A 25,643-nucleotide genomic window follows, 5' to 3' on the forward strand; every position below is an offset into this window, starting at 1 on the left:
CTCTGCTGAGCAGCCTCTCCCCTCATCCTTGGAGGGTAAAGCGGCTCTGGCAAGGCGGCGCAGCCTGGCACCCACCTACCCACCCTCAAATCAAACAAAAACCGAGAAGCGCTACTTTCTTCCGGACGCTACAGCAGAAGAGCTCGGGTGTTTCATTCCGGAGTTGTTATGGAAGCAGAGGGGAGCCATTCATTAAAATTCAAGAACATGGCGACGGCCTATTCCTCTCTTGCTGCGGCCAGGCAAAGCAGAGGGGCTGCCTGGGAGAGCTTCAAAATCTCCTCAGTGCTGGGCAATTTCATTTTAAATGCAGGCCCTCTAGAATTTTGGCCAGTTCAAGCACCATCAGTAGTTTGCAAAGAGGCAATGTTCCACCAGCAGCACAGATATGGCTTTCCTTTATTACCCCCAAAATATAGGTAGTCCATTTAGTGACCGCTCAAAGTTACATCATCACTGTCGAAAGTGACTTAGACCGTTTTTTCACACAATTGTTATAGCATCCCCATGGTCACGTGATTTACATTTGGGTGCTTGACAAGTGACTCACATTTATGACAGTTGCAGTGTCCAGGAGTCATGTGATCCCCTTTTGTGATCTTCTGACAAGTGAAGTCAATGGTGATATCAAATTCACTTAACAATCATGTTATTAATTTAACAACTGTAGTGATTCACTTAATAAATGTGGCAAGAAAAGTCATAAAAATGAAACAAAGCGTAACACACTTCTCACTTTACAACATAACTTTTGGGCTCAATTGTGGTTCGTAAGTTGAGGACAACCATCAGTATTTCTCAATCGCAGCAACTTCAAAATCTGTGGGCTTCAACTCCCAGAATCCCCCAGCCTTCATGTCTGTCCATCTTGAAATTGCTGAGGTTGAAAAATACTGATCTATCAGAATGAAAAGTGAATGGCCCATTCACCATATGGTTTCCTCCATGCACCTGTCTTCATTCTTTTTAGAAGTCTGTTGTCACCAGAATAGTAGCTACCACACCAACAGTACATTAAATTAATTCATTCTGGACCAGTTTTGAATCTGTTGCACTGGATAATTAGGGGTGCGTTTGTCATTATGCTACCAGTGCAAATGTACCAATTTGTCTTGATAACTCGGTGTTCTGGAGCTTGCAAGCATTCTTTGCTTCTTTAGAAACAGCAATATTCAGGGCTTACTAAATCTGACTTTACTGAAGTTCAAAGTGAAAGCATTTATGTTTATTCATTTGATTTATAACTTTTTGTACAGAAGCTCATGGTTGCATACATAATATTACCTCTTATTTTTCCCCATAACCACAACCCTGATCAGTAGATTGGCTTGAATGAAAGTAACTGAACTAAGCATCACTTAGTGAGCTTCCATGGGTGATGGCAGACTAGAATTGGGTCTCCTTGATCCTAGTCCAAAACCTTAACCACACAATATATATGTATTCTACATGATTGCCTACTTTGTAAGAACTGATTCCAGTTGGATTGGACTAAGCAACCTATTTTCATAGTAATCATTTTGATTCTTTAGAATTAACCAGAACCTAAAAGTCAATCATTCTTATATGAAACTCATCAACAATGGACACTATCTTGGCTACAATTGTGGACCCTGGATCTTCCCTTGAACTTTAATCTGTTTCTTGTCAGCCAAATGACTCTCTTGTGGTGTTATAACATCTATCCTATTGTCTAGGGCCAGTCTGCTTAGGTATTCACATTTATTTCTACCTAAGCCTTGTATGTTTAGTTGCAAAACATGGACCTGGGGTCCATGCTACAAATAAATAAACCAACAATGGAAGCTTCCTGAGAGACTGGTTCAATATATAGCGATACCCTCTAGTTATCATGGCAAACTGCCATTAGTAGATCTCTCCTTGATCAATTTTCCAAATTCTTTCCAAAAATTAACTTAAGTGTATCAGTTTGACCCCCACCCCCAGCATCCCGATATTTCAAAGGTGAGTTCAGCAATAGATCCCATGCTTTGCATTCAGGTGGCCTCAGATCTAGTTTTTGATATGCCAAAGCAAGGGCAGAAAACTAGCCTTAAAACACTAAAAAGCCGCTACATAATTATTTGTAGTAATAGGTAAAATGGAACAAACGTCTCATTCCATGGCTCAGTTACACAGAGTACTTGGTCTGGTTCTGAATTCTCCTGAGTTAAAATAATGCATTAAACCATAAACTAATTGAAGATTGGGTTACATGACACAATAAACTACCAAAAATCTCAACACAGGTAGTTCTCATTTGGTCCCACACTTGGGACTGGCAACTTGATCATTAAGCAAAGCAGTTGGTAGTAAAACTGCAATTGTAGTTATAATCTTGCTTCGGCTTTCCTTTGCTTTATAGACCTGCGAAATTCATAAATGCAAGGATTGGTCGCAAAGTTACTTTTTCATCATTATTATAACTGTTAATGGTTACTGTATAAGGCAGTCATTAAATGAGAACTACCTGAAAAGCGAACATTAAAGCTTACTTATGCTAAGAGTATCCATTAGAGCCAAGTGCATCCTTGCTTGCAGGCATAAAAGAGCTTCTTACATTCCTAAAGAATAGTAAACATAGTTCAGAAAAATTAAAAGTTTTCCTACTAGGCCCTACCAAACACTCTACAGTCAAGTACCGGTACCTAGAAATTGCAGAATTTCCTGTGTTCCATAACACAGTATATCTTCAGTTCTGTCAGGCAGCTGCAATAGCTGGTCTGATTTTTTAACTGCTAATAGCAGAGTATGAAGAGTAGAATTGCCCAATTCTCCTTTTCAGGGACACTTGGGACACGAACCAGTTCCATATGCTGGTTGATTGGGCATCTTTGTGGTTGGTATATGGTATGCATCCTAGGTTGTTCATGTGTTTGCACTGCATGAAGAACAGAGAGTAAAGAGGATCTGCAGGTGTTCTAATAGGATTAAGCATAGTTCTCATGTCTTCTTCCCATGCCCGGTTATAGTTTATTGGCTTTCCATGAAAGATAACTGTTCCAAATAATGGCAACACACTGGACCACGGGAAGTCTGGAGATGGAAAAAGAAGAAAAAGTCAAAGACAACAACATTGCCAATTATGGATTTGCGCATAGGCAGTGTCAGAAGTAAAGGAATTTAGGCAAGAAAGGCAGTTTATACCTGTAGTTCAAGGGGATGAAGTAGAAGTTGGCAACCTGCACTGCTGGCCAAATCTGAAAGACAGAGACATCACCATTATAAATTTTTTTTGATGAAGAGCAGCCACCACATCTGCTTCATCCCACCCACCAATAGGAAAGGAGAATCTGATGTTTGAAACAACCATAACAGGACTGGTTCAGCTGTATGGCCAAGAAATTCTACAGGGTCTCTGGAAAATATGGAGAAAGTCTCTTCTTCCATCAATTCGCCTAGACAATCTCTCTGCAAAACTATCCAGAGGAAAGCTGTCAAGTGCCAGCAAGGCCACTCACATAATAGTTGGTGATCAGGGCATCAGGGTAGTCCTGCAAGAAACAGAGGAGCGAAAGGTAGGTAGGGTTGCTGTACATGTCCAACTTTGAGGGATTTATACTAACTGTCCTGAAAGAGAAGAAAAATCCCAGGGAGGAGTTTTCTAAAGCTCTAGGATACCTCTTCCTAAAGTTAAGTCTAAATCTGCCTCTCCGAACAGTCTAGTTTCTCACTGCCTGAATTCACACATTGCATTACATTCACACTGTATTAAGCTGGGTTTTTTTTTGTTGTTGCTCGTACAACATATAGACATGGTATGCTTTGGGTCCCATCAATAAAACTGCGTCATTTTATGGGATTCAGAATGTGCCTTCTCTTTTCATGGTGCATGCTCTCTGGAAAAAAGCATTTATCCTGAGATTCACATGTTTCCATCCTAACTGTATTCATAGAAGCCTTTACAATGTATTCTACCGCAGGCTTTGGGACAGAATAGGTAATGCCCCTTTGTGGGATGTTTGGTGCCTTAAATTACATTGTCCCAAAGTTGCTTTTTTTCCATGGGGCAACTGGACTTTCTGGTTTTTCTTTGAAGATGTTTCGCTTCTCATCCAAAAAGCTTCTTCAGCTCTGACTGGATGGTGGGGAATGGAAGCTTCTTGAATGAGAAGCAAAATGCCTTCAAAGAAAAAACCAGAAAGTCCAGTTGACTCTTGAAAAAAAAAGTACCTTTGGGACAACCATGACCTGGATGTCTGAGAATCTGAATAGACGCTTAAATTACATTGGGTTTTTTTTCTGGACTTTTTCATTCTCAGATTATGTATAAAACAATTTTTATTTTACAGAATGAAATGGTCTATAAATGTCTTGAAGAAATAATCACTATGCATATGTGTTCACAATAACAATAACAAAACCCTACCCACATGTCCACAAACCTCAATGGCTAAAATTTCTACCTATCCCTTTTCCACCATCATCCAAAACATCTCAGATAATTTCCTGTGTGATTGGGAGTGAATTCAGGAAAGTAAAAGTAAGAGATGTATTGGGGGTAATTACTCTTTTTAGATCCTGCCTTGATTCAATATTTCTAAGCTGTAGGTGGTCTTTCTCAATCAGCTCTTTCCTTTCCCTCTACGAATGGGTTCCATCAAACTTCCTGGCAATGTATTTTTCATGACTAATCATTGCTTAGCAAACACAGTGTTATTGTACATGCAAACATAAGACATGAGAATTCTTTGCTGAACAAGGAAGAGCAAACAGAAAGCATCTTGCTAAGGCATCGTCATAACATGCTGGAGATGCGTGGCCCCTTAACCAAACCGGCACTAGGTGACTCAGCCACCCTGAGAGGGGCAGGCAGGCACCTCACACTGCAGAATATGACGGACCACTAACCAAAGAACAAAAGTAGACATTTAAAAAGCCATTCAAGAGTATGACAGAAGTTGGCATAGTTCAAAAGACAAAATCTTGTATCTGAGGCAGCCTTGGGGGGATCAAAGCTGCTATGGAAGGTGTGCATCTCTGCCTTTTTAAAATTTCTATCCATCAGATAAAAAGAATATTGTACATAAGTGGTTAGTACGTAGTGATTACTGGCAACAGTATTTTCTTAAATTCTCCAGAAATTTAAGAAAATTTTCAACGTATCATTGATAAAAACAAAAATATTTGTCTAACTTTCTGCTTCTACATACTAATGAAACAATTTTTAAGAATGAGAGGATAAAGATCATGAAGATATGAATATGTCACTATTGACTAATAATGATTTGGAAATTCATAAAAGAGAAAGCAATTTGATGGCTGTAGAGGAAAATTAAATTGCTTGCTCTTCTATGAATTGAATTCCACAATTTAATCATGCTCTATGTTCATTAGTAGTTTCTTTTGTCCATTTGAAATCTCCTCCATTCAATGACACAAGATGATAAAGTACTATATTATGCAAGAGTGAGAGAGCAGAAAAGTCTATCTGGTAGCCCAGATAGGGCTTCCTCTTCTTGCTACATTTCTGTTTGTGTCTACTCTTCAAAACGTTGGGTGGTGCTTTCTTTTGGAAAGGAGATTGGCCTAGAGGAGGTTTTTTTAAAAAAATTGACAACTTCTAGCTGAGAAATTCTGTAAGTTGAAATCCACACATCTTGAAGTTGCAATGTTTGAAAAAAATACTGTCCTAGAGAATTTCTTCTATATTCCAGATCAAGAATATTTACCTGCTCTTGTAGCAAATTTAAGAGCAGCTGCTTTCTTTACTTTGACTTTGTGCTACTTTCAAAGAATCATTTGCACGGATGGCCAATCAATTCACTCAGCCAGAGTGAATACAGAATTACAGGGAGGATTAGTTTGTTACAAGTTCTTGGGAAGCCTAATCAAAAGTGACAATGAGACAACATTGTGGAATTGCAAAATAGCTCTGCAAAAAGGACACTATGAAAACCAGATTTTTGCTCTTCACAGAGTCACTGAAAAATCTATGAATGTGAGAAAGATGCCCACTGTAGGTTAACTGATTTAGAGAAACTAAATCAGCTTGAATTATAGGTTTTGCACAAAAACATAGATGGTTGTTGCTAAATACATAAGTATATGTGAGTAAACCATGCATAAAAACAGTATATAAGTTGCCTGGATATGGCATTTTGTTTATTTCTTTACCATATTGTATTGCTATTTATTTTATTGTCTTAGCATTTGTTGTGTTTTATTTTGTGACTCTGCCAGAGTTGGTCTGGAGTCTGGTTGTGCCAAAGTATTATGTATGCCTTGAACTGTGAGATGGGCGGCAAATAACTTTGATAAATAAATATATATGTATGAATAAATAAGTAAAACTATTCACTAAATACATTTGGCAAAAGATAAAGGTGTGTGATAACACCTTGGCTGGAATGTATTTACAGATATAGATAAATGTATAAGGAATGCTTGTATAACATTAGATTACAGTATATTTTCTTTTCTTTCCTCTTACCTCCAGCCTTCAGTTTCTTTTGCACAATAATTCTTGCTCTTTTCCTGCACTTTGTATAATGCTGCCTATTTTGTAGTGGAACGGAGTGATGGATAAACATGCATGTTTTTACACTGTTTCTTTAAGGCAAATTGGCTGAAGAAACGGTAGAGGTTTTAAACCCAGTAAGTAATGCTTCTTTTGCTTCTTTGAAATCTCCGTAACCACACATCTATCTTGATGCTAAATTTGGAACTTACCTCTTTGAGCTTGCTCCAGTTCTCTTTCAAGGATAGGCCGTTGAGTGTTCCCGCCAAAGTCAGAAAACAAGCCAGGAAGCAGGGTGCAAATCCAACCTGTGTAAAATATAGATAGGAATGCAAGAGACATTCAGGAAAATAAGTGAAGTATTCTTGGGCGTATGAAATAGAAAAGGAGTAGAAAAAAGATCTCTCGGTGTGGAAGATATAGATACCATGGGGCTCCAGTAGATCTTGGTCTTCCCCACCTAATACAACAAAATCAGAACCAGAATGATGATGATGGTTGAGAGCCTGCAGCTTAAATACTTGATGCGCAGCATTTAGTAAACAACATGCTAATGTAGGGGATGGAGCTATGTGTGCACGTATCAAGCAAGAAGGGAAATTCTGCAAAAGCTAAGTTGCAAAAATGTAGAAATTGTAATTTGGTCATGGTTTGCTCTTTCAATTCTCAAAAACTACAGAAAAAGAATTACAAGCAGTTAGGCAGCCATTTTTTGGAGGGATGCTTGTATGCGCCCCACCACCACCACTTGAGTTCATGAGGGCTTTCCTAACCTGATCCAGAAGCATCTTCTGGAGTGCAGCCATTCTGGTTTTGCCTAGCACCAGACGATCCAGGACCTGGTACCATCTTCCAATGACTGGGCCCTGCAAAGGTTTGATGGATAGCCGTCAGAAATGATATTGAAGCAGCTTCTGCTCCCATCCTGAGCTTAAGTATCCGATTTCTGTTTTCTCTATGTCTCAGAAGAGTCAACTTTATTGGCTCAAGGAATAGGTCTGGTCATAGCACGTATATCAAAACAGCTGGAGCTGATGTTTCCAACTGAGCTCTAAGATGACTGCCCCTCCCTCTCAGTACTCATAATTTCCACTTACCACAAAGCAAAAACCAATGCTCATCATTTTTAGGGTCCGCCAGCCACTGTGCCCAGACAGCCCTCTTCTTTCAATCATCTGCTGTGAAATCACATCTCCAGCACCCATGAGGGTCCCTATAACACAGCATTAATTCAATATTGATCCAATCAATATTCTGAATGCCAGAGAACCTTAAAGCTTAAAGTAATATCTTATTTCATTTTTTATGTCTGCTTGTTTGTGTGCATTTGTGTATGCTTTTGAATCAGTGTTGATTCCTGGCAACTGCCTGGCCAAGTTCCTGCAGTTTTTCTTGACAAGATTTTGGACATAGTTTATCATTGCCTCCTTCCTAGGGCTGGGAAGTGACTAGACCAGAGTCACTCAACTGGCCCTGGAGCCTTCACTACACTAAAGTGGATCATTGCACTAAATTGGCTCTGACTTTTCCTTTATTTGTATTATTTTTGCTGTCTTCTCATTTCATGTACTCTAATTCAACTAGTTGCTTCTTATTTGGGGAAACCATAATTTGCCAGTATCTTTCAACTTTCTAACCTGAATCCTAACAGAAGATTCCTAATAGTGCTCTTGTGAGTTCCTAACTATATTTTATTCTCCATTTTTCTAAGTCCCAGATTCTGCAGTCTTCTACACACAGCTGAATTCTTATGCCTAAATAAGAAAAACGGGATTGAATAGCTCAAGCAATTCTTTGACAGTCAATTTGTACAGTTGTAGATTGGTAGACAGGGGGAGTTTCGAGATCCTATCACAAAAAATGTGCAAGAGTATCTGATTAAAGCAACTCTCCTTTTGATTTACCTAAGAGGCATTAAAAGGCTCTTGATAACACCCAGGACTAAATATGGGAAGCTACTCATTGCAGAAATTGAGACAACAATGAGTCCAAATCACGTCTTCTGTTTTTTTACACTGAAGTCTAGTCTGGGGAAGGGGGCAGAGCAGTTGGTCCACTGACTTCCAAAAGTCTCTGCCAACAACTCTTGACGTCAAGCCTCCCTCCTTGGGTGAGACCCAGCCAGCTGGCAGAGAAATAAGCCACAATGCCTGGAAGAGCTGTCAGTCTCTCCTTCCCTTGGAACTGACTGAAAAGGTTCAGCAAGTGCTAAGAGTCAAGGGCAAAAGAGGAGATCCAGTTAGAGTAAGTACCACTTGTACAGAAGCTGTCTCAGTTTCCTCTATGAGTTTCCAGACTCTCAGGAATCTGCCAAAAATACAAAGTGATTTCTTGGCTTTCCCGATGAATGTATCTATTTCAGTTACTGATCAGCTCCATTAAAAGTGAGCCATCACATTGCAGAAAAACAAACCTAGAGAAAAATTGTTAGGTGCTGGGATAATGCTCAGAAAGCCTTGTCCAGAGGATGTAACACCATATGCAATTTATAACACACAAGGAAGTAACACCATGCATAAGTACGACTGAATACTATGAAACCATTAGAGACAGTCAGGGCAAGTTTCTTCCTACACAGTAGAAACATCCGAGAATGTGGAGCTAAGTTGAGGAAGAAGCCCAAAAACTATTGGGTGAAAAAAAAATGAAGACAAGGCAGATGCTGTGGAATTTGATTGTTGCTAGGAAACTAACGATTAGGTTTTCAAATACTGACCATATGAAGGACTAACTCTTGATATTTAAGATTCTCTTGTTCAGATGTGCAAATTTCCTTGGTTGAGATATTCTTCCCAAAAGGATGGGAGCCAGTTTCTTTGGCTAAAGTATCAGAAACATCACAGCGCTGGCTCAGCTTCTAACTCATTCATTGATAAATACACAGCTACTGGAAGCAAATGCACTTTCCCTGATCCATCCATTCATTCCTCTATACAAGGTGGGGGTGGCACCTGAATGATGCAGTTGGCAAGCCTGCTGAGTGTAATGGGATGAGTCTCTCTCAACGCCAGCTACATCGCAGAGATTGACGACTCTCTCGGCGATGACTTCACCTACATGGAACTTTGGGGGGCTGCCAACTCTGCTTGCTAGTCACCCCTACAACAAACAGGCAGATTCCATTATACCTGATGGATGGCCCTGGGACGGAGTTGTCAGCAAGAAAAATTAGGGAGGGGAAAGATGCGGGAACAAGTACATAAGCATCAGCACAATGGTTCCAGGACTTGTTTAGTAAAAGCAAATCCACAATGTCCATGTATGTTCAAATTGAATGAAAATATGTAGTAAATTAAACATGCAAATTCAAAGCTAATCAGATCAGGAAAAGACCAAGCACATAGCTTTATAAAAGGCTAATTTTTTTTAGTTAATATTAACCCTGGTTACTTGTTTTTGCTTAGCATACTGTGTGAAATCAGTTCACTGGTTAGTTTATAGTTTAGCAGTGAATGATACAACTCAGAAAATGGATTAATTCATTAACCAGGTTTGCATGCATGTAGCCACTGAGGACTCAACAAGTACAATAAATGAGTATTGAGGACTGATTCTGCTTTGTAAGGAACTCTGTATCTATCCCAAAAGTGCTTTCCTTCAAAGGGCAGCTGGACTGTCTTTCTTTTTTTCTCTGAAAACATTTCACTTCTCATTTAAGAAGTTTCTTCATTCTAAGTAACTGGTGGGGGAATGGAAATTGATTTATATTTTTTGAAGTCATCCAGTTATTAGCATTCTGAGAGTTGTTGAGGCCACTTGGGGGTTCAGGGTTACCTGAATCAGAGTGCAAACAGATATGGAACTTTCTTGGGACTGCTGAAAGGACTGTGTTGTAAACAGGAGATGGGTGGTATTGTATCATTCCCTCTCTGTTGAGGGAGGGCTGTTCAATTTTAATATAGATGGCCTCTATAACTCCTCTTTCAAACTAGTGGTCTTCACTCTCCAGAATATGAACCTTGAGCTTGGTCTTTAGATGCTGAATTATGAAAGTCTCTGAAAAATCATCCATATTAGAGATATTTCTCTCAGTTCCAGTGTCCTGTTAGGAGTAGCGAGGGATTTTGCAAGGATTTTGTAATGAAGAACAGCATCCTTGACATAGGTCAAAGCCATTTATGCAATGTACTATAGAAATGTGGCCTCCCAAAAGGCATCAGAAATTCTTTCAATAGACAAACTCTAATGATTCAGCAATTTTCATTTTCTGTGTTCATACAATACATGCAACCATAAACTAATAAAGAATGATGAGCCTATAAAGCACAGCATGTGAAAGAAAGAGAGTGCTAAAACTAACCAAGCCTTTCACGCTATTTACAAAAAAACTGCTAGGATTTAAAAGACCAGATTAAGTACATTCTTAGAAACAATCAGCAAAATCTTAACACCAGTCTTTCAGAAGCCACGATCAATTCCTCTTGGGTTCATTTAGTTTCAAGTTTGTAAGATAATCTTAAAAATAATTATAATTTTTCTTTAGCAAATGGCTGAAGTAGCAGTAACAAAATGACTCCTCAGAGGAGTGGCAGGAAATCAATGTAATTAGAAAAGCCTCCTCAATTTTCAAGATCCTAATTTCCAAGTTTCAGACCCTGCCAATCTTTAAACTCTGGATAAGCGTGAAGTGAGATTCCATCCTTAGAAAAGGCTGAGGAAAAACCATTTAGGTTTCTGCAATAGCAGTGTCTTTTTTCTGGCTCTTCATAATTTGTGAGCCCTTTCTATATTTTGCAGTAGATGTATTTAGATGAATTGTGAAAATTGTTTATTTTATTGGCTTACAATTTTAAGGATTTTATTTGCTTGTTATGATATTATGTTTGTGATCCCAGTTTATTGACATAATGGTTAAATATATACCAGTTGCTGTTTTCTGTATTGTGTTTGCATGCTTTTCTTTTTAGCAATTGTTAAATCACTTATGTGCATTATGCCAAAGGTGCTTTTTTTCAAAACCAGACTGGTTTGTCCCTGAAGACATTTTGCTTCTTGGATGAGACATGGGGCAACCATGACCTGGATGACTGAAAACCTCCACAGACATTATGTGTTTTATGTAACTTATTTTATTTAGTAAGAAAGACATTCCAAAACTGAATATAAACGTAGAAACTAACAAAAAGGTTGTTTATGCTGCTGCCACTCTCTAGAAGACAGACGTATACAAACTTTTCAGCTGATACATTGGAGGAGCATTTATGTATGTTAGATTGTTGCTGTGAGAACCACCACAAAAGGAAGTGGCTGTGACCAACCAGTGGTAGTAAACAACCACTGGGGAAAAAGGAAGCCAGCAAGCAGCCAGAGAAGGAAGCACCCTATTCCTTTCCCAGGGCTAATGTGCCTTAGCTCCTCTTACCAGCTGTGATGATTTGCACCTTCCAGGGGTGCTGGACCATCAGTCTCTGGTAGGTTCTCCAAAAGGTTGCCATGTCACCTATCACAGTTTCTATGATACAGAGAAGTAAAAAATACATTGAAGCACAAATCATGCCCAAAAGCTGTTTAGAAGCAGTACCATTCTGTACAGTACTGCAGTGATCAAAATACAGTAATGGCCTGTAAAAAGTTGCCTCTTTTTTTTTCAGAAGGCCATATATACTTCATAGAGGTACATTGTTGGAATTGTTAAAAATGACATTGGAACTAATGAACACAACCAGTGACATAGGACCCAAGCAGACACCAAACAGCTTCTTTCTGGATTCTTCACTGAGTATGACATTTGTTATGACTCAAATGGCTCTGCCCAACTCTAGGATTCTACGAAATACTTCTTACGCCTATAACGCCCTGCTATGTGGTTTGCATTTATCTAAGTTACACTAGTTCAAATATTCCTACTGTCTGCACTTTCCATACATTAAATGTGTCTAAACAGCATGCCTGCATACATAAAGTGTTATTCTTTTTCAGGAAGCGCGTTGATGGCATGTGTATTTTCCTGGGAATAATTATATTTATTAGAAAATAAATTACCATAGGAAAAGACAATTATGATATGCAACATCTGACCAACCCTGTCACTGATGCTCCATCGGGCTTGCCTCTTAACTCAGCTCTACCTTTGCAGGCCGTCAAACAGGCTTTACCAATAGAAGAGACTATTTGTAGCTTAGAGTAGAACTGTTGCTCTCGGAGCTTGGTTGTTTTCTTGCCGATGTTTCACTATCCAACTAGATACCTAGTTACTAGTTCTCAGGAAGCGTGTGGATGGTATGTTGGTACTAGGTACCTAGTTGGGTAGTGAAACATCGGCCAGAAAACAAACTCCGAAAGCACCAAGGACCCCACAAACAGGCTTAAAAAAAAAAGGATCTCACGCCGTTCTTATTTTAGTACATTTAACCGGAACATGCCAACCAGGATGCCTTTTTCTGTGCACACTCGCCTCTTCTAATTTCCCTTCCAATTTCGTTACGCCTCTGCGAAAGTTAACCCATCACAAGGCAGACCACAAACCCACTCGACGGCTAGGCAAAAAGAAAAATCCACACCTTGCAAAAGCAGCCGCCTTCCCGGCTTTGAATATTCCCAGTATGGGCAGGCACGTGACTCCACCGACCTCAAGGCAGCAAGAGATGACGCACAACGTTCCTGAAGCGCCTATTGGTAGAAAGAAACAGAGGGGCGGAGGGAAGGATATACGCCCCTCCCAACCCCAATAGAACTACGAATTAAAGAGAGGATTCGTTTGGGGGCTTCACCGCAACTGAAGAGCTTCTCTCTCATCCAGGTCATAGTTTTATTTTATTTATTTATTTATTTATTTATTTTGATTTGTCAATCTCTTACAAGATAATAGGTGTAAGTATACATATAGTTATGAATACATGAAATGGGTACATATAAGAAAAATAAAAGAAACGATAGGACAGGGACGGTAGGCACGTTGGTGCGCTTATGCACGCCCCCTACAGACCTCTTAGGAAAGGGGTGAGGTCAATAGTAGACAGTCTAAGGTTAAAGTTTTTGGGGAAGAAACCACAGAGTCAGGTAGAGTATTCCAGATATTGAACACTTCACTCTGTTGCTGAAGTCGTATTTCCTGCAATCAAGTTTGGTGCGGTTAACCTTGAGTTTGTATCTGTTGTGTGCTCTTGTGTGAAGTATTCATTGACAGGCAAGTCGTTGCAATGTATGATTTTATATACCATACTTAGATCAGATCAAAGACGGTGTAATTCAAGGTTTTCTAGGTCTAGAATTTCAAGTCTGGTGGCATAAGGTATTCTACAACGAGTAGAGGAGTGGTGAACTCTTCTTGTGAAATATTTCTGGACTTTCTCAACTGTGCTAATATCAGATATGTAATGTGGGTTCCAGACTGATGAGCTGTATTCGAGTATTGGTCTAGCAAATGTTTTGTATGCTCTAGTTAGTAGTGTGATATTACCAGAGAAAAAGCGACGTAGGATTAGGTTAACAACTCTTAATGCCTTTTTGGCTATGTAGTTACAGTGGGCTCTAGCACTTAGATCATTAGAGATGAGTGTTGCAAGGTCCTTTACAGAGCTTGGATCATCAACAAGATCTTGATTATTCATTTTGTATTTTATTTTCTGATTTTTTTTGCCAATATGTAAGACAGAGCATTTATTTGTTGAGACTTGAAGTTGCCATTTGTTTGACCATTCTGATACATAGTCAAGATCTTTTTGAAGGGTAGCAGTATTGTCTGTGGTATTGAACAGCTTTACATCATCAGCGAAAAGAATGCAGTTGCTCTTAATATGATCACAGAGGTCATTTATGTAGTGTATGAAGAGAATTGGTTCTAGAACACTGCCTTGGAGGACACCATTATTGACAGGTACAGAATTTGATAGGACACTCCCAATTTTGACCATTTGTTGTCTGTTTGACAGGAATGCTTCTATCCAGTTATGCAGGTGTCCAGAGATACCATAAAATTTTACTTTTAGGAGTAGTTTGATGTGTACCACTGAATCAAAGGCTTTACAGAAGTCTATGTAGATTGCGTCTATTGCTTTGCCCTGATTGAGTTGTGTAGTCCATATGTTTTTGCAGTGTAAGAGTTGCAGATTACAGGATAGTTTTTTCCTGAAACCAAATGGTTTATTGGAGAGTAGGTTGTTTGTCTCTAAGTGGAGGATAATGGATTGGTTAATAATTGATTCCATGACTTTACAGGTGATGCAGCATAAGGAGATTGGTCTGTAATTTTCAACTAGGCTGGGGTCTCCCTTTTTGAAGATGGGGATGACCGTGGCTTGTGACCATAGGTTAGGCAAGGAGCTGGTCCTGAAAGATTTTTCAAAGATTATGCTTAGAGGTTCAGCTATGGCAGTGGATAGCTTTTTTAAGAAGTAGGCACATATTCCATCCGGTCCAATAGATAGAGATGGTTTTAGATTCCATAGTGCTTTTTCAACATTGTCTTCTGTAAAATCAATATGTATTACATCATTGTAGTTGTCTGTGGTTCGGCTTGGAAATACTGGGCATGATCCATTGCTGTTTACAAATACTGAGCGAAGAATGTGTTAAAGATGTTGGCTTTAATGGTGTCGTTGTTGCAGTCTTTACCATTAGGTCCTATCAGGGGTGGGATGGACCTTGAGTCTTTTAGTTTGTTGTTTACAAAATTGTAAAAAGCGTGGGTGGAATCGGTGCATAGAAGGTTTTCCTCTTGTTTAATGTGATAATTGGTGCATTCAGTCTTTATCTGGTGGCATAAATTTTTGTATCAGCTTTTGAAATTGGCATGACCAGATTTGTTTTTCCTCCAGAGTGATCTCTTTTTGGATTGAAGTTTTCTTATTGTTATGGGTAATCTTTTTTTGTTTTGGGAGTTGTTGTTGGTACATATAGTTTGATGACTCTTTTGACTTCAAGTAAAAATATGTTGTAATGGTCTTCAACAGTATTGCATCCAGTGAAAAGAGATTGCCAATCAAGGGATGAGAGATCGTTGTCTATAAGATCATAGTTGCCTTTTTTGAAGTTATAATTGGGGATTATGTCATTGTGATGATTTTTGTGTGGGCATATGTTGAGACAAAAGTCAGTCATATTGTGCTCACTGTTGGAAAAGGGTTCTTTAGTTTATATTCCGTAAATTAAATTCAAACTATTGCAGAAGGTGAGATCGAGGCAGTTGTTTAGTCTAGTGTTGTTGGTTACTAGTTGTTCCAGTCCCAGATCTGTAACAGCATTGTAGAAGGTTGCATGTATGGGTTCAGTTGTACATTCATTTAGCTCCTGGGTAACTTGGATGTTTATTAGATGTAAGGACTTTTTATAGAAGATAGCAACACCACCTCCTCTACAAATTTCACGATCTGATCGGTAAACATGATAGTCTCTTACTGTGGTAATGGAGTCAGGGAGAGATGCGTTGAGCCATGTTTCACAGACAAATATGATGTTGAATTTAGCCATATTTAGTAAGAGGAGAAATTTAGGTATTTTATTCGCATTGAGTAGCTTGCATTTAAGGCCAGCAGTAGTTGGAATTGAGGTAGTTAGGGGCGTGTGTGCCTAGTCTTGGGTGATGGTGGATTGGTTGAGGTAGGGTTGTGGTTGAAGGTTAAAGCTGAGTTGCGGGTTGTGTGACTTACTTTTGATAGTCAGCATGGTAGTCAATGTACAGGTCCTTCTCTCCATTGTCTAGACGTTTTTTGAGTTCAGTGCGGAGTACACGGGAGCGGCCACGTTGCTGTATGGTTAGGTCAGGGCGACAACAGAGGTTCTTATGGTTGGTGTTGGTTTTGGCAAGTGAATTTATAGTGTAAATGAATCTACGTTTCCTTGATTCATTTTTGCAAATGACCCTGCAGAAGCGTGGGGCCACAGAGCCATCTGTTTTTGAGCTCTTGGCCAATGCGGGAAATGTCAAGTATTTCATCAGGTGAGATGGTTGATGCTTGATAATCACTGATGTTTCAGGCAGTTGTGATGTCATCCTTATCATTGATGTCCTCTAGACCAAATAAGATGGCGTTTGGACATTTCCGTTCACGCTCAACAGCTTCTCTGATGAGGATTGGGATATCATTATTTGTCTGGCTTATGTTTTGTTGTGGATTGGGTTGTGGATTGGGTTGTGGTTGTTGGGTAGAGGTGTGGTTTGTAGCTATTGGATGTTCAGGTTTTTGTGTTGTGTCTTTTTTTTCAAGGTTGGATAATCTTTCTTTTAAGGCATCCAGAGATGCTACTATGATGTCAAGGGATGTTATTCGTGTTTCTATGGTATCAACTCTTTCAAACAGATCCAGTTTAGGTCTGCATGATTTGCAGAGATATGGAAACTCATTGGATGATTCTAGGTATTGAATCATTTGCTCGGGTAATCCCAAGCAGTCATGATGAGCGTATTTGTTACATAGAGAACATTTGATGGAGTTTTCATTATCCTTTAGAGTTTTGTAGCATTTAAGGCATGTGCAGGAGTCTTGTGGTTCATTGGTTGTTCATTGGTTGTCCCAAAGGTTCTTTTTTTTTCAGGAGGCAACTGGACTTTCTGGTTTTTTGTTTTGAAGTTGTTTCGCTTCTCATCCAAGAAGCTCCTTCAGCTCTGACTGAAGAAGTCAGAGGGAGTTGGAAGGATTTAATATTCCTTGAAGACAGCTGGCATCCTGGATGAGAAGCGAAAAGTCTTTAAAACAAAAAACAAGTACAGTTGCCTCCTAAAAAGAAATTACCTTTGGGACTTTACCGCAGCTGTTTCAAGACAATCTGTCACGAAGTTAGAAAAAATACAAAAGATGCTTTAAATGCCCCAGGCAGTAAACATCAGATATTTTTGTATCTCCCTCTCCAAAAATACATTGTTTGTGATTGCATGGTCTGGTAGTGCAGGCAATCTCCTTGTTTTGTTTTAATGGCGAGCTCAATGTAAGAACGTTCTAAGCTGGAAGAGATCATTCAAATAGACTGGCCTTCGATAAAGACAGAAAAGGCTTAGAATTTATGACCGGAAGAGTAAACTGAATACAATGACATAATCAGTTGTCTCTGCTTCCCAAATGTACCTCCGCTCATTAAGTTTTCTCCATTTCCCATTTATAGACAGTTTGCATTTTTGCCCTGAATGCATCTTTTTCTAAGGAGTTAAACATTCTCTAGTCAGAAATTAGGGCTATTGAAACATTTTTTAAAAACTGTGATTTGTGGTTCCAGTATACCTCTTGCTAGTTCTTTGAAATGACCACTTCGCACCTCACTTCTTCTCAGCAAGACTCCAGGATGCTCAGTCCAATACAGGCAGTCCTCGATTTATGACCACAATTGAGCCCAACGTTTTTGTTGTTAAGTAAGACATTTGTTAAGTGAGTTTTGCCCCATTTTACAACCTTTCTTGCCACAGTTGTTAAACTAATTACCACAATGTCAGCTTTGGAAGCCATATTAGATTTGGTGCTCCCACGCTGCCACAGTTGAGCCTGGGAAAGTGGGAGGGAGGAATTCATTTGAGTAAATCTTGTTAGAAAAAATAAAATTATTTTGCTGTTTCAAGTTCACGTAGTATTGTGCATAGTGAAATGGAAATCTTACTTTGGGATGGATGGTGATTGGGCCATGTGCTGTGGTGATGGATATGGAGGATAGATTTGTAGTTTTTACTTTTGCACGGAAGCCCAGAACTTTCAGATTCAGGATTCTACAGATGTACCAGTTACTATCCAAATAAAAGGAACCTTTGAGAGATGTCTGTCTCGGAATTGTTGGTTGGAATGGAGGTTTGCTGGAACGCTGACACACAGTTGATAAGTTAGTTACATGGTTGTTAAATGAATCCGGCATCTCCATTGTCAAAACGTCAAAACATTGCAAAAGGGGATCATATGACCTTGGGACACAGCAATGGACATAAGTATTAGTCAGTTGTCAAGCATTTGAAGTTTAATCACATGATCATGGGGATGCTAGAAAGATTGTAAGTGTGAAAAACGGCCCTAGGTCATTTTTTTCAGTGCCATAGTAACTTTGAACCAGAGGTGATACTCAGCAGGTTCTGACCAGTTCTGGAGAATCGGTACCGGAAATTTTGAGTAGTTTGGAGAACTAGCAAATCCCACCTCTGACTGGCCCCACCCCATCTATTCTCTGCCTCCCGAGTCCCAGCTGATCGGCTGGGTCTTCTTTTGTTGCCCTGCACAAGAGAACGGAGCTGGAAAGTAAGTTAATGGGGTGGGGAGGGAATGGGATTTTGAGTATTCTTCCCCTGGAGTGGGGTGGGAATGGAGATTTTGCAGTATTTTTCCCTTGCCATGGCCACTAAGCCACTCCCACCAAGCTATGCCCACAGAACCGATAGTAACATTTTTTGAATCCCACCACTGCTTTGAATGGTCACTAAATGAATTCTTGTAAGTCCACCATTATGTCTGCATAACAATTAAAGTCAACTGCTGCATTTCTAGTGTAAAACCTGGGTAGAATTACCCAAATAAATAAAAACAAATAAAATCCTTGATAAATAATGGGAAATTTAAAGCAGTCTTTCTCAATCTTGGTAACTATAAGATGGCTGGGGAATTCTGGGAGTTGAAGTCCACTTCCTTAAAGGTTGCTTGTAGAAGAATTACATAATTACTACTGCACTGTTGCCATCACTAAGTCTTCTGAAACGCCTGATTTGTTTATGAACATGACTTAGATAAGTCATGTTCATAAAACGAATCAGGCGTTTCAGAAGAAAATTGAATACGTGGAAAATATTCCATATTCCACACAGAAGAACAGTGGAATACGTGGAGAATATAGCTACAATTCAGTTTAATTGAAAAAAATTAATTTTGATGCACCTTTTTAATTTTTCAAAAGAATATCATAATCTTATAGAAGTATTCAGATTTATTTGTTGTGATTTAAATTGGCTAAGTAATTGGTTAAGTAAATTGGTTAAGTACATTCTTGGAAATATCTCTCCTAGCCAAATTAGCTGTATGGTTCTCATTCCCAGCAGTCTTTCATCTAATTAACTCAGACCAGGGACCCCAAAATTAAATCTCTCCATTAACATCATGAGTCATTGACTTGCAGTATTCTTTTTTCCTTTTCCTATGAAGGGTGGATACCAACCGAGTTCCCAAAGCTTTGAACTTCCTTCCGAGATGGTTAAATCTATGCTGCTATAGTTTTAGCTGTTTTCATGCAGTATCATGTATTCACATGTGTTAGGAGGATGGATAAATCTTGAAAACTTTCACACCCTTGATACCTGTTTTTGGTTAAAATAGCACACCTTATGAGCCAGTCAGTTTTTTCAGCATGCCGTGTTTCCTTAGCACAGGAACTCAATGGGTAACTGTCGGCCAATTATTGTTTCTTAAACCAGCCTATCCACCTCCTATGGTACAGTAGTTATTGTGGGGAGAAGAGAGAGGAGTGAGTGCTTGTATGCTACCTTGAGTTACTATTTGGAAAAGAGCAAATGGCTGTATCTAATGAATCAATTAGTGAAACATTTTTTTCTGTTTCTTGCATCAGTGACTCATCAATTATGATTCTTCCCTTTTTCTACTTAAGGTAAGGCTATATCCTGTTTGCCCTTCAGGGATCCAATGTGCTGCTGTCCATCCAGCGATGCTTACCTGCTTACCTACCTGCCTGCCTTTCTTTGCAAGAATCTCTCCAGTATGAAAGAGTTACCCTTCCCCTTTCATTGATTTGAAGCAGGACATGTATTCGATTTCTTTTTAATTAACTCCCCAAAATACAAGCAATCAGCACAGGTTGTATTCAATACTTTTATTTTTTCTTTAAAAAAAATCCCAAAGGCATCAGTTTGGTTCACAGATGAGAAGAATGCTCACATGATAGCCAAGACTGCTTCTCAGCCTTGGGGGGAAAAATATTGGAGTGGTATTCTGCATAGCCACTGACAAATAGCCCCGCCACCCCCTCCTTTCGCCTAATGGATAGGATCCAAATGAGAGGAGCTGCAATTTGAGAGAACTCGGACCGAACAAAAGTAGACTTAGAGAATGAGGAATTGTATCAGATAAAGCATCTCCCTAGCACAAATTCCAGAAACAGGACTGTGGAAGACAAGAACTGAAGAGAAAGAAAGAAGTAAGCTACCTTTCCTGAGCTCCTGATTTTTGCTCTGGGACTCCTGATGTCCTTGGCAGAAAGCCTGCCCCACCAAGAGTATTATTTGGTCTTTGGTAGCACAAAGTGAGCATAAACCCAGTCAAATAGTATCAACTTGCATAAGAGATGAGATAGGGACCAAAATGTAATCCCTCTTCATGTCCAGTCTGGGCTGCAACGGACAAGGATCAGTACCGACCAAGCACGGTGGCCAAGAGTGCCATGCGGATATACATGCCATTCTCTGCCTGCCGGAAGTAGGCTGCACGGGGATCCGAGTCCACCTCCACACTGGAAAGAGATGCCAAGGTAAGGATTATCACTCACCACATTTAAAGAAGCTTTCCCTCTCCTCCCATGCATAGTCTCATAAAAGAGACTGCTGCTTTATTCAATAAGAATAGCAGTTTGATCAGACAGAATTGCTTGTTTCTGATAGGACTTTCTGAACTAAAAGTTTCGATGTCCATAACAATCTTAACAACCCAGGTGTTTTAACTTGACCAGAAGTAACATTTTGTTCTACTTTTCAGATGGAGATAAATATGAGCTGCTGCTTACCAATCCTCTAGCATCAAGGATTGAACCTTTTGTGTATGCAGGCTGGGTGGAAAACCCCTGGAAGAAAGTCTTACCCAAGTGTAGCATATTTTTTATTCCAGGAGAACATAAATGAACTGAGGTAGGATTAGCTCTTTCGCACCTGATTTCATTGACACGGGGCATTGGATGCATCACCACCATCTTCTTCTTGGCCCGGGTCATGATATGCGGTGTCAAGATAAACTGCCCAAAACACTAGAGAGAAAAGACTTGAATGAGGTTCTTGGTTGTTAGCAGCTCTATCCCATGCTGAGGGAAACTGGCCATTTCTTCAATGCCAATTTTTAGGTGGTTTCAAAATACTCAGCCCTTGTGTGTTCCAAGTAGTCAGGATCCAGAAAACGAGTTTAGCTAGAGACTCCACATTTTGAGCCCTCGGAAAACATGGATTCAACCCACTAAAGTGAAGAGACCAAGCTGAGGATTTGCCAAACTGATACACAAACTAGGCGATTTTGTATGTTTCTCAAATAAATTAAAAAAATAATGTCTGAAACAACACAGTGATCTGAACCAAATTAGCCCAGTATGTTATGTGAATCCAACATGTGTGTCCTTAGCTAGAAAGCAGGGTATCTTTCTCAAAGAATCCTCTTTCTTTCTTTCTCTTCTACTAGAATACATTCTGATAATGAGGGGAAACACAGCATCTTGCACTGTTAGTTGGGACAAGATACAATTCCGGGAGCCATTTAATTATAGCTTGTTCAAGAAATGAATATTGAAATAAACCAGGACGTAGGGCAATGTGTGAATCTAGCCATTTGGTGTAATGATTTGGAGGACAGTTCATTTGGGTGCTTTCACCTACCATCTCATATTCCTGGACTGAAGCAAAGCGCTCCTTCTGGATGCGAGTCATGTAAAGAACATCCGTGTCTGGTAGAGCCTCTTCAATGTTCTCAAACTCCTCCTGGGAAAGAAGCATAAGAAGGAAGCAGTCAACATCAAGATGCAAGCAATGGAACCCAAAACCCATGAATGTAAACTCCCCCCTCCCCCCATCTTCACCTGCTTGATTCCCTTGGAGGCTACGAAGTCGAAGATATCAGAGGGCATGCGCAGGTTGGGTGGAGTGACATAACGCAAGCTGACACGGTACAAGGTCAGAAGGCGGGCCAGGGAGTGGACTGTGCGCCCATGCTTCAGGTCTCCCACCATGGTGATCTGGAAGAGGGAAGAAGGTCACGAAGTTTCCTGATCCATGGAAAGTAAGCATGCAGACAAAAGTATTGGAAATAAGCCCACAACTTTCCTTACCGTCATGCCATTGACAGTACCCAACTCTTCACGGATGGTGAAGATGTCCAGCAGACCTTGAGTGGGGTGTTCTCCAACTCCATCACCTGCATTGATCACAGGTTTGCGGCAATGTTTGGCAGCCAGCTGGTATAAAATGGGAGGGGAAGAAGCCATTAAAGTGAGTATCTGTCTCATTTCTTTATTCAGTCATTTCATAAACCCTTTGTGGCTTCCATGTGAATTATTCTTAATCAGAAACCAGCAAAACTGCTGCAATGATTCCCAAATATTTTCTTCTGGGAAACTAAACTCAAACTGCCTGGAATCATCTCCCTAAAGTCACAGGTGGTGTTTGTTGCGTACTAAATACTAGTACTTTTAGACCTAACCTCAGGTCTCCATATTTTGGTCATGCTATCTAAATTCCTACCCACACCCAGCTTCATTCAGCAAGTCAAGCTTCTCCTTCCTTTGCCAATATCATAATTTGAATGATTGGGGTGAGACCATAGTCTACTGAGACCAAATAATTGATGCAGTTGGCAGAACCATGTTTTCCTTATGACTATATGAATTGTATCAGAGGAAAAACTATATTTATATTTAGCACAATGCAGAGAAACAGAAATAGATAGGGATCTATTTCTCTGCATTGTGCTCACAGATCAGATGAAGCCAGAAGGTGAGATCAAGCAGTCCAGAGAAGTAAAAAACAAACAAATTGCTTCTACAGAAGGTGTTTTTTGCAGGCATCTTGAGAACCAGATGCTTGAATTTACAATCAATACAATTGGTCAAGGATTTCTGAGGCATACATTTAAAAGCTAAGAAAATGAATGGCTTCTATCATAAAGACAAAAAACAAACAAACCCCAGGTGAGAAAGGGAAGGGGAGACAGGATTGTTGGTTTCTTTGAACTTGTACCATACCATGAAGATAACCCACCATCACTAATGGAAGTTTTTAAGAAGAAATTGGATAACCATTTGTCTGAAGAGGTGTAGGGATTGGACTAGAAGACCTCCAAGGTCCCTTCCAACTCTGTTATTCTAATTCATTCCATCATGCAACCCCTTCCTTAATCCCTTGCCCATTTTTACCTCCACTGCACCTGGCTGGGGGTGCCTCAGAACAACAACGTCAGCATAGCAGGTCATGGTCTGGACTGAGTCTGCCAGAGATTCTCCTTTCTGGCAGGATGAGGTGGCCTCAGAAAAGGGGAGCACAGAGCCACCCAGACGGTACATGGCTGCAGAAAAGGAACTGCTGGTACGTGTGCTTGCCTCGTAAAACATGGAGGCCATCACCTTCCCCTGTGCAAAAGTTGCTCTGGTTTAGTATTGCTGTTTTTCCAGCCCTTCCCAAATCTCATTCCCATTGTCCCAATTCAACTTTTTTCCTCACCTTGAGAATGTCAAGACTGCGCTCTTTTTGCACCAACATGCGCAGATTGTGTGCGACGTTAAACAAGTGAGACATCTGTACAAAAAACAGGAGCACGTTGTGGAGAAGCAGCTTAGGAATTTAAGTACAGGAATTCCATGAGCCCAGACAGCAAAATGTAGGAGGGAAAAAAAACCAAATATGCAAATACCTGGCCCTTTGTGAATTGTTTGACTGACAGTATATGTTGCCCCACAAGAGGATGGAGTAATGGTGAGGTTTGAGGATGTGGCAAACTCTGAAGAGATGCCTGTCTGGGTATTGGGCCAGCTAGGTATAATGGACCATCCTGGACGATGGACAAGTCTGAAGGGATTAAAAAAAAAAGAAGATCATCACTTCAAACTGAATATGCAAGAGAAGTTATGAGGGATCTGTCTCTGTCTCTTGCCTCTTTCTTATCCTGTTCTACTTTTGGGGTTGTACCTCTAATTCAGGGCTGTCAAACTCTTGGCCTGCAAGCCTGGCCGGATGTGTCACACACTGGCCACGCCCACACCTGGTTTAGCGAAGTGGGGGAAAAATCCCAATACATCACATGATGCTGCAAGTTTGACACCCCTGCTCTAATTCTTTCCTTCTGTAATCTTGAAAGCCTTCATGCTAAGCTATTATCATTTATTAGAGTAACCAGGGTAGAAGCGACTGTTTGCCCAAACTCTACATGGGGTACAGGTCTCCAGCCAAAAAAAGGAGAGGAAAAGTTTGGAGGAAATTTTTTGGCAATAGAACAAACACCAGCAGAATAACTCTTTAGAACCCGAACTTTTAAAAAAGCAGAACCAAATGGTGTTTCGCCTATATTCACATTAGGTTCAATTAACTGATGCAACAAGCGAAGTATAAGGAATAGTCAAGCCTGAAATATTATTTAAAAATTAAAATGTCAATTTTGAGATTTGATCATGGTGGCTAAACTATCCTTGTCAAATGAGATAGTAGACAATGGTATACATTTAATGGAGTGCCTTTATAAGTAGAAGAATAAGGCTGTTTTAACCAGGCCAGGATTAAAAATATTATTCTAAGTCTATAGAAGATATGAACTAAGTTTTGAACTAGTTTGTCTCTCATTAGTTGATATACAATGTTGCAGGGATAAAACATACCTTACTATGTTATAATCACATTAAAAAAATATTAATGTCTTTGGCCCTTAATATCTTGGTCTCCCTGCCTCACAGAGCCCCGTCTGATATAAAATCCAAAGCGGAATCCCTTTCTGGTCGTGTTGTCTACAGCAACCAATTTCCCACCTCCTCATTTTTCCTTCAACAAACTTGCCCATGGAGAAATGCTGTAAGAGACTGAAATCTACATGGCCACATCTGAATTTAAACAAGAAGCTCTTTCCACACAAGGCTACTTAGAATTAAAAAAAAACTGATTAAAAAAACCCACACAGAGAGGGTATAGCAGCAGTCTGAGTTTGGGGGAAAGAAGGACTCGGACTCACCTGGCTCAGGTGCTTTTTTGATAGCTCTTTCTCTGAGATCATCAGCTAGTGAAAGGAAGAGGAAAAGAATTACGGACTAATAGAGACACCTTGCTATGGCTACAGCCCTCCTTCCCTCAACACCTGCCCCAGAAAGGAATCCATTCCAGGTACCCTTTCATCCATCACCTGGCAGCCCAGGATCTGAAGCACGATGGATGCGGGGGGCCAAGTAGAATCGTGCATCTCCCACTGGAGCAGCTCTCCGAGGACTCGATGCACGGCCACGGAAGATCTCTGTTTGCACAGTGGTATGAGGACGCTCAGGTGTCTGCAAGGTGAGAGGAACTGAGCAACAGAAATCCAGGGAACAGTTTCCCTTTTTACTAACA

General features: G+C 40.0%; 2 protein-coding genes and 1 long non-coding RNA gene across 6 annotated transcripts in view; 1 reads left to right on the forward strand and 2 right to left on the reverse strand.

Annotated features, from left to right (window-relative positions):
* Positions 1 to 1,203: 1,203 nt before the first annotated feature.
* Positions 1,204 to 13,150, reverse strand: MPV17 (mitochondrial inner membrane protein MPV17). 3 transcript variants are annotated; one of them, XM_026708648.2, is made up of 8 exons: positions 12,961 to 13,150; positions 11,823 to 11,912; positions 7,558 to 7,673; positions 7,234 to 7,326; positions 6,673 to 6,768; positions 3,462 to 3,494; positions 3,148 to 3,200; positions 1,204 to 3,036 (listed from the first exon to the last, which is right to left on the reverse strand). In XM_026708648.2, the coding sequence occupies exons 2-8, from the start codon at positions 11,893 to 11,895 to the stop codon at positions 2,967 to 2,969; spliced, it is 534 nt and encodes a 177-aa protein (XP_026564433.1). In that variant the 5' UTR covers positions 11,896 to 11,912; positions 12,961 to 13,150; the 3' UTR covers positions 1,204 to 2,966. The 3 variants fall into 3 exon arrangements, with proteins under 3 accessions (XP_026564433.1, XP_087785056.1, XP_087785063.1); XM_087928930.1 differs by having other exon boundaries at positions 12,855 to 12,966; XM_087928937.1 differs by lacking the exon at positions 7,234 to 7,326 and having other exon boundaries at positions 12,961 to 13,055.
* A 6,808-nt stretch (positions 13,151 to 19,958) lies between these two features.
* Positions 19,959 to 22,454, forward strand: LOC148127527 (uncharacterized). The gene is made up of 2 exons (XR_015742680.1): positions 19,959 to 20,836; positions 21,061 to 22,454. It is a non-coding gene; the product is annotated as an uncharacterized LOC148127527 (long non-coding RNA).
* The window catches only part of CAD (carbamoyl-phosphate synthetase 2, aspartate transcarbamylase, and dihydroorotase), a 34,511-nt gene continuing 29,035 nt past the window's right edge, over positions 20,168 to 25,643 (reverse strand). The window contains exons 35-44 of one of the 2 annotated variants that reach the window (XM_026708676.2): positions 25,441 to 25,582; positions 25,273 to 25,317; positions 23,968 to 24,122; positions 23,778 to 23,852; positions 23,474 to 23,686; positions 22,391 to 22,516; positions 22,142 to 22,297; positions 21,942 to 22,043; positions 21,231 to 21,325; positions 20,168 to 20,818 (exon numbers count right to left, since the gene is read on the reverse strand). In XM_026708676.2, coding sequence (XP_026564461.1) covers positions 20,716 to 20,818; positions 21,231 to 21,325; positions 21,942 to 22,043; positions 22,142 to 22,297; positions 22,391 to 22,516; positions 23,474 to 23,686; positions 23,778 to 23,852; positions 23,968 to 24,122; positions 25,273 to 25,317; positions 25,441 to 25,582 — 1,212 coding nt within the window. In that variant the 3' untranslated portion in view covers positions 20,168 to 20,715. Of the gene's footprint in view, positions 20,819 to 20,926; positions 21,326 to 21,941; positions 22,044 to 22,141; positions 22,298 to 22,390; positions 22,517 to 23,473; positions 23,687 to 23,777; positions 23,853 to 23,967; positions 24,123 to 25,272; positions 25,318 to 25,440; positions 25,583 to 25,643 lie in introns of those variants that run through there. The other variant, XM_087928949.1, reaches the window with a different exon arrangement.

This window comes from Pseudonaja textilis, chromosome 1 (genome assembly GCF_049901715.1).
Source record: "Pseudonaja textilis isolate UNSWEBS1 chromosome 1, rPseTex1.2, whole genome shotgun sequence".
NCBI lineage: Eukaryota > Metazoa > Chordata > Lepidosauria > Squamata > Elapidae > Pseudonaja > Pseudonaja textilis.

Bases quoted from the DNA above. Each gene is read 5' to 3' on its own strand.
- MPV17 (XM_026708648.2), bottom strand. From the start codon at position 11,895: ATGGCAACCTTTTGGAGAACCTACCAGAGACTGATGGTCCAGCACCCC. The intron at 6,769-7,233 runs GTTAGGAAAGCC...TATTTTACACAG, and splicing joins AGAAGATGCTTCTGGATCAG to GTTGGATTTGCACCCTGCTT. The intron at 3,495-6,672 runs GTAAGTTCCAAA...TGTTTCTTGCAG, and splicing joins ACTGGAGCAAGCTCAAAGAG to GACTACCCTGATGCCCTGAT.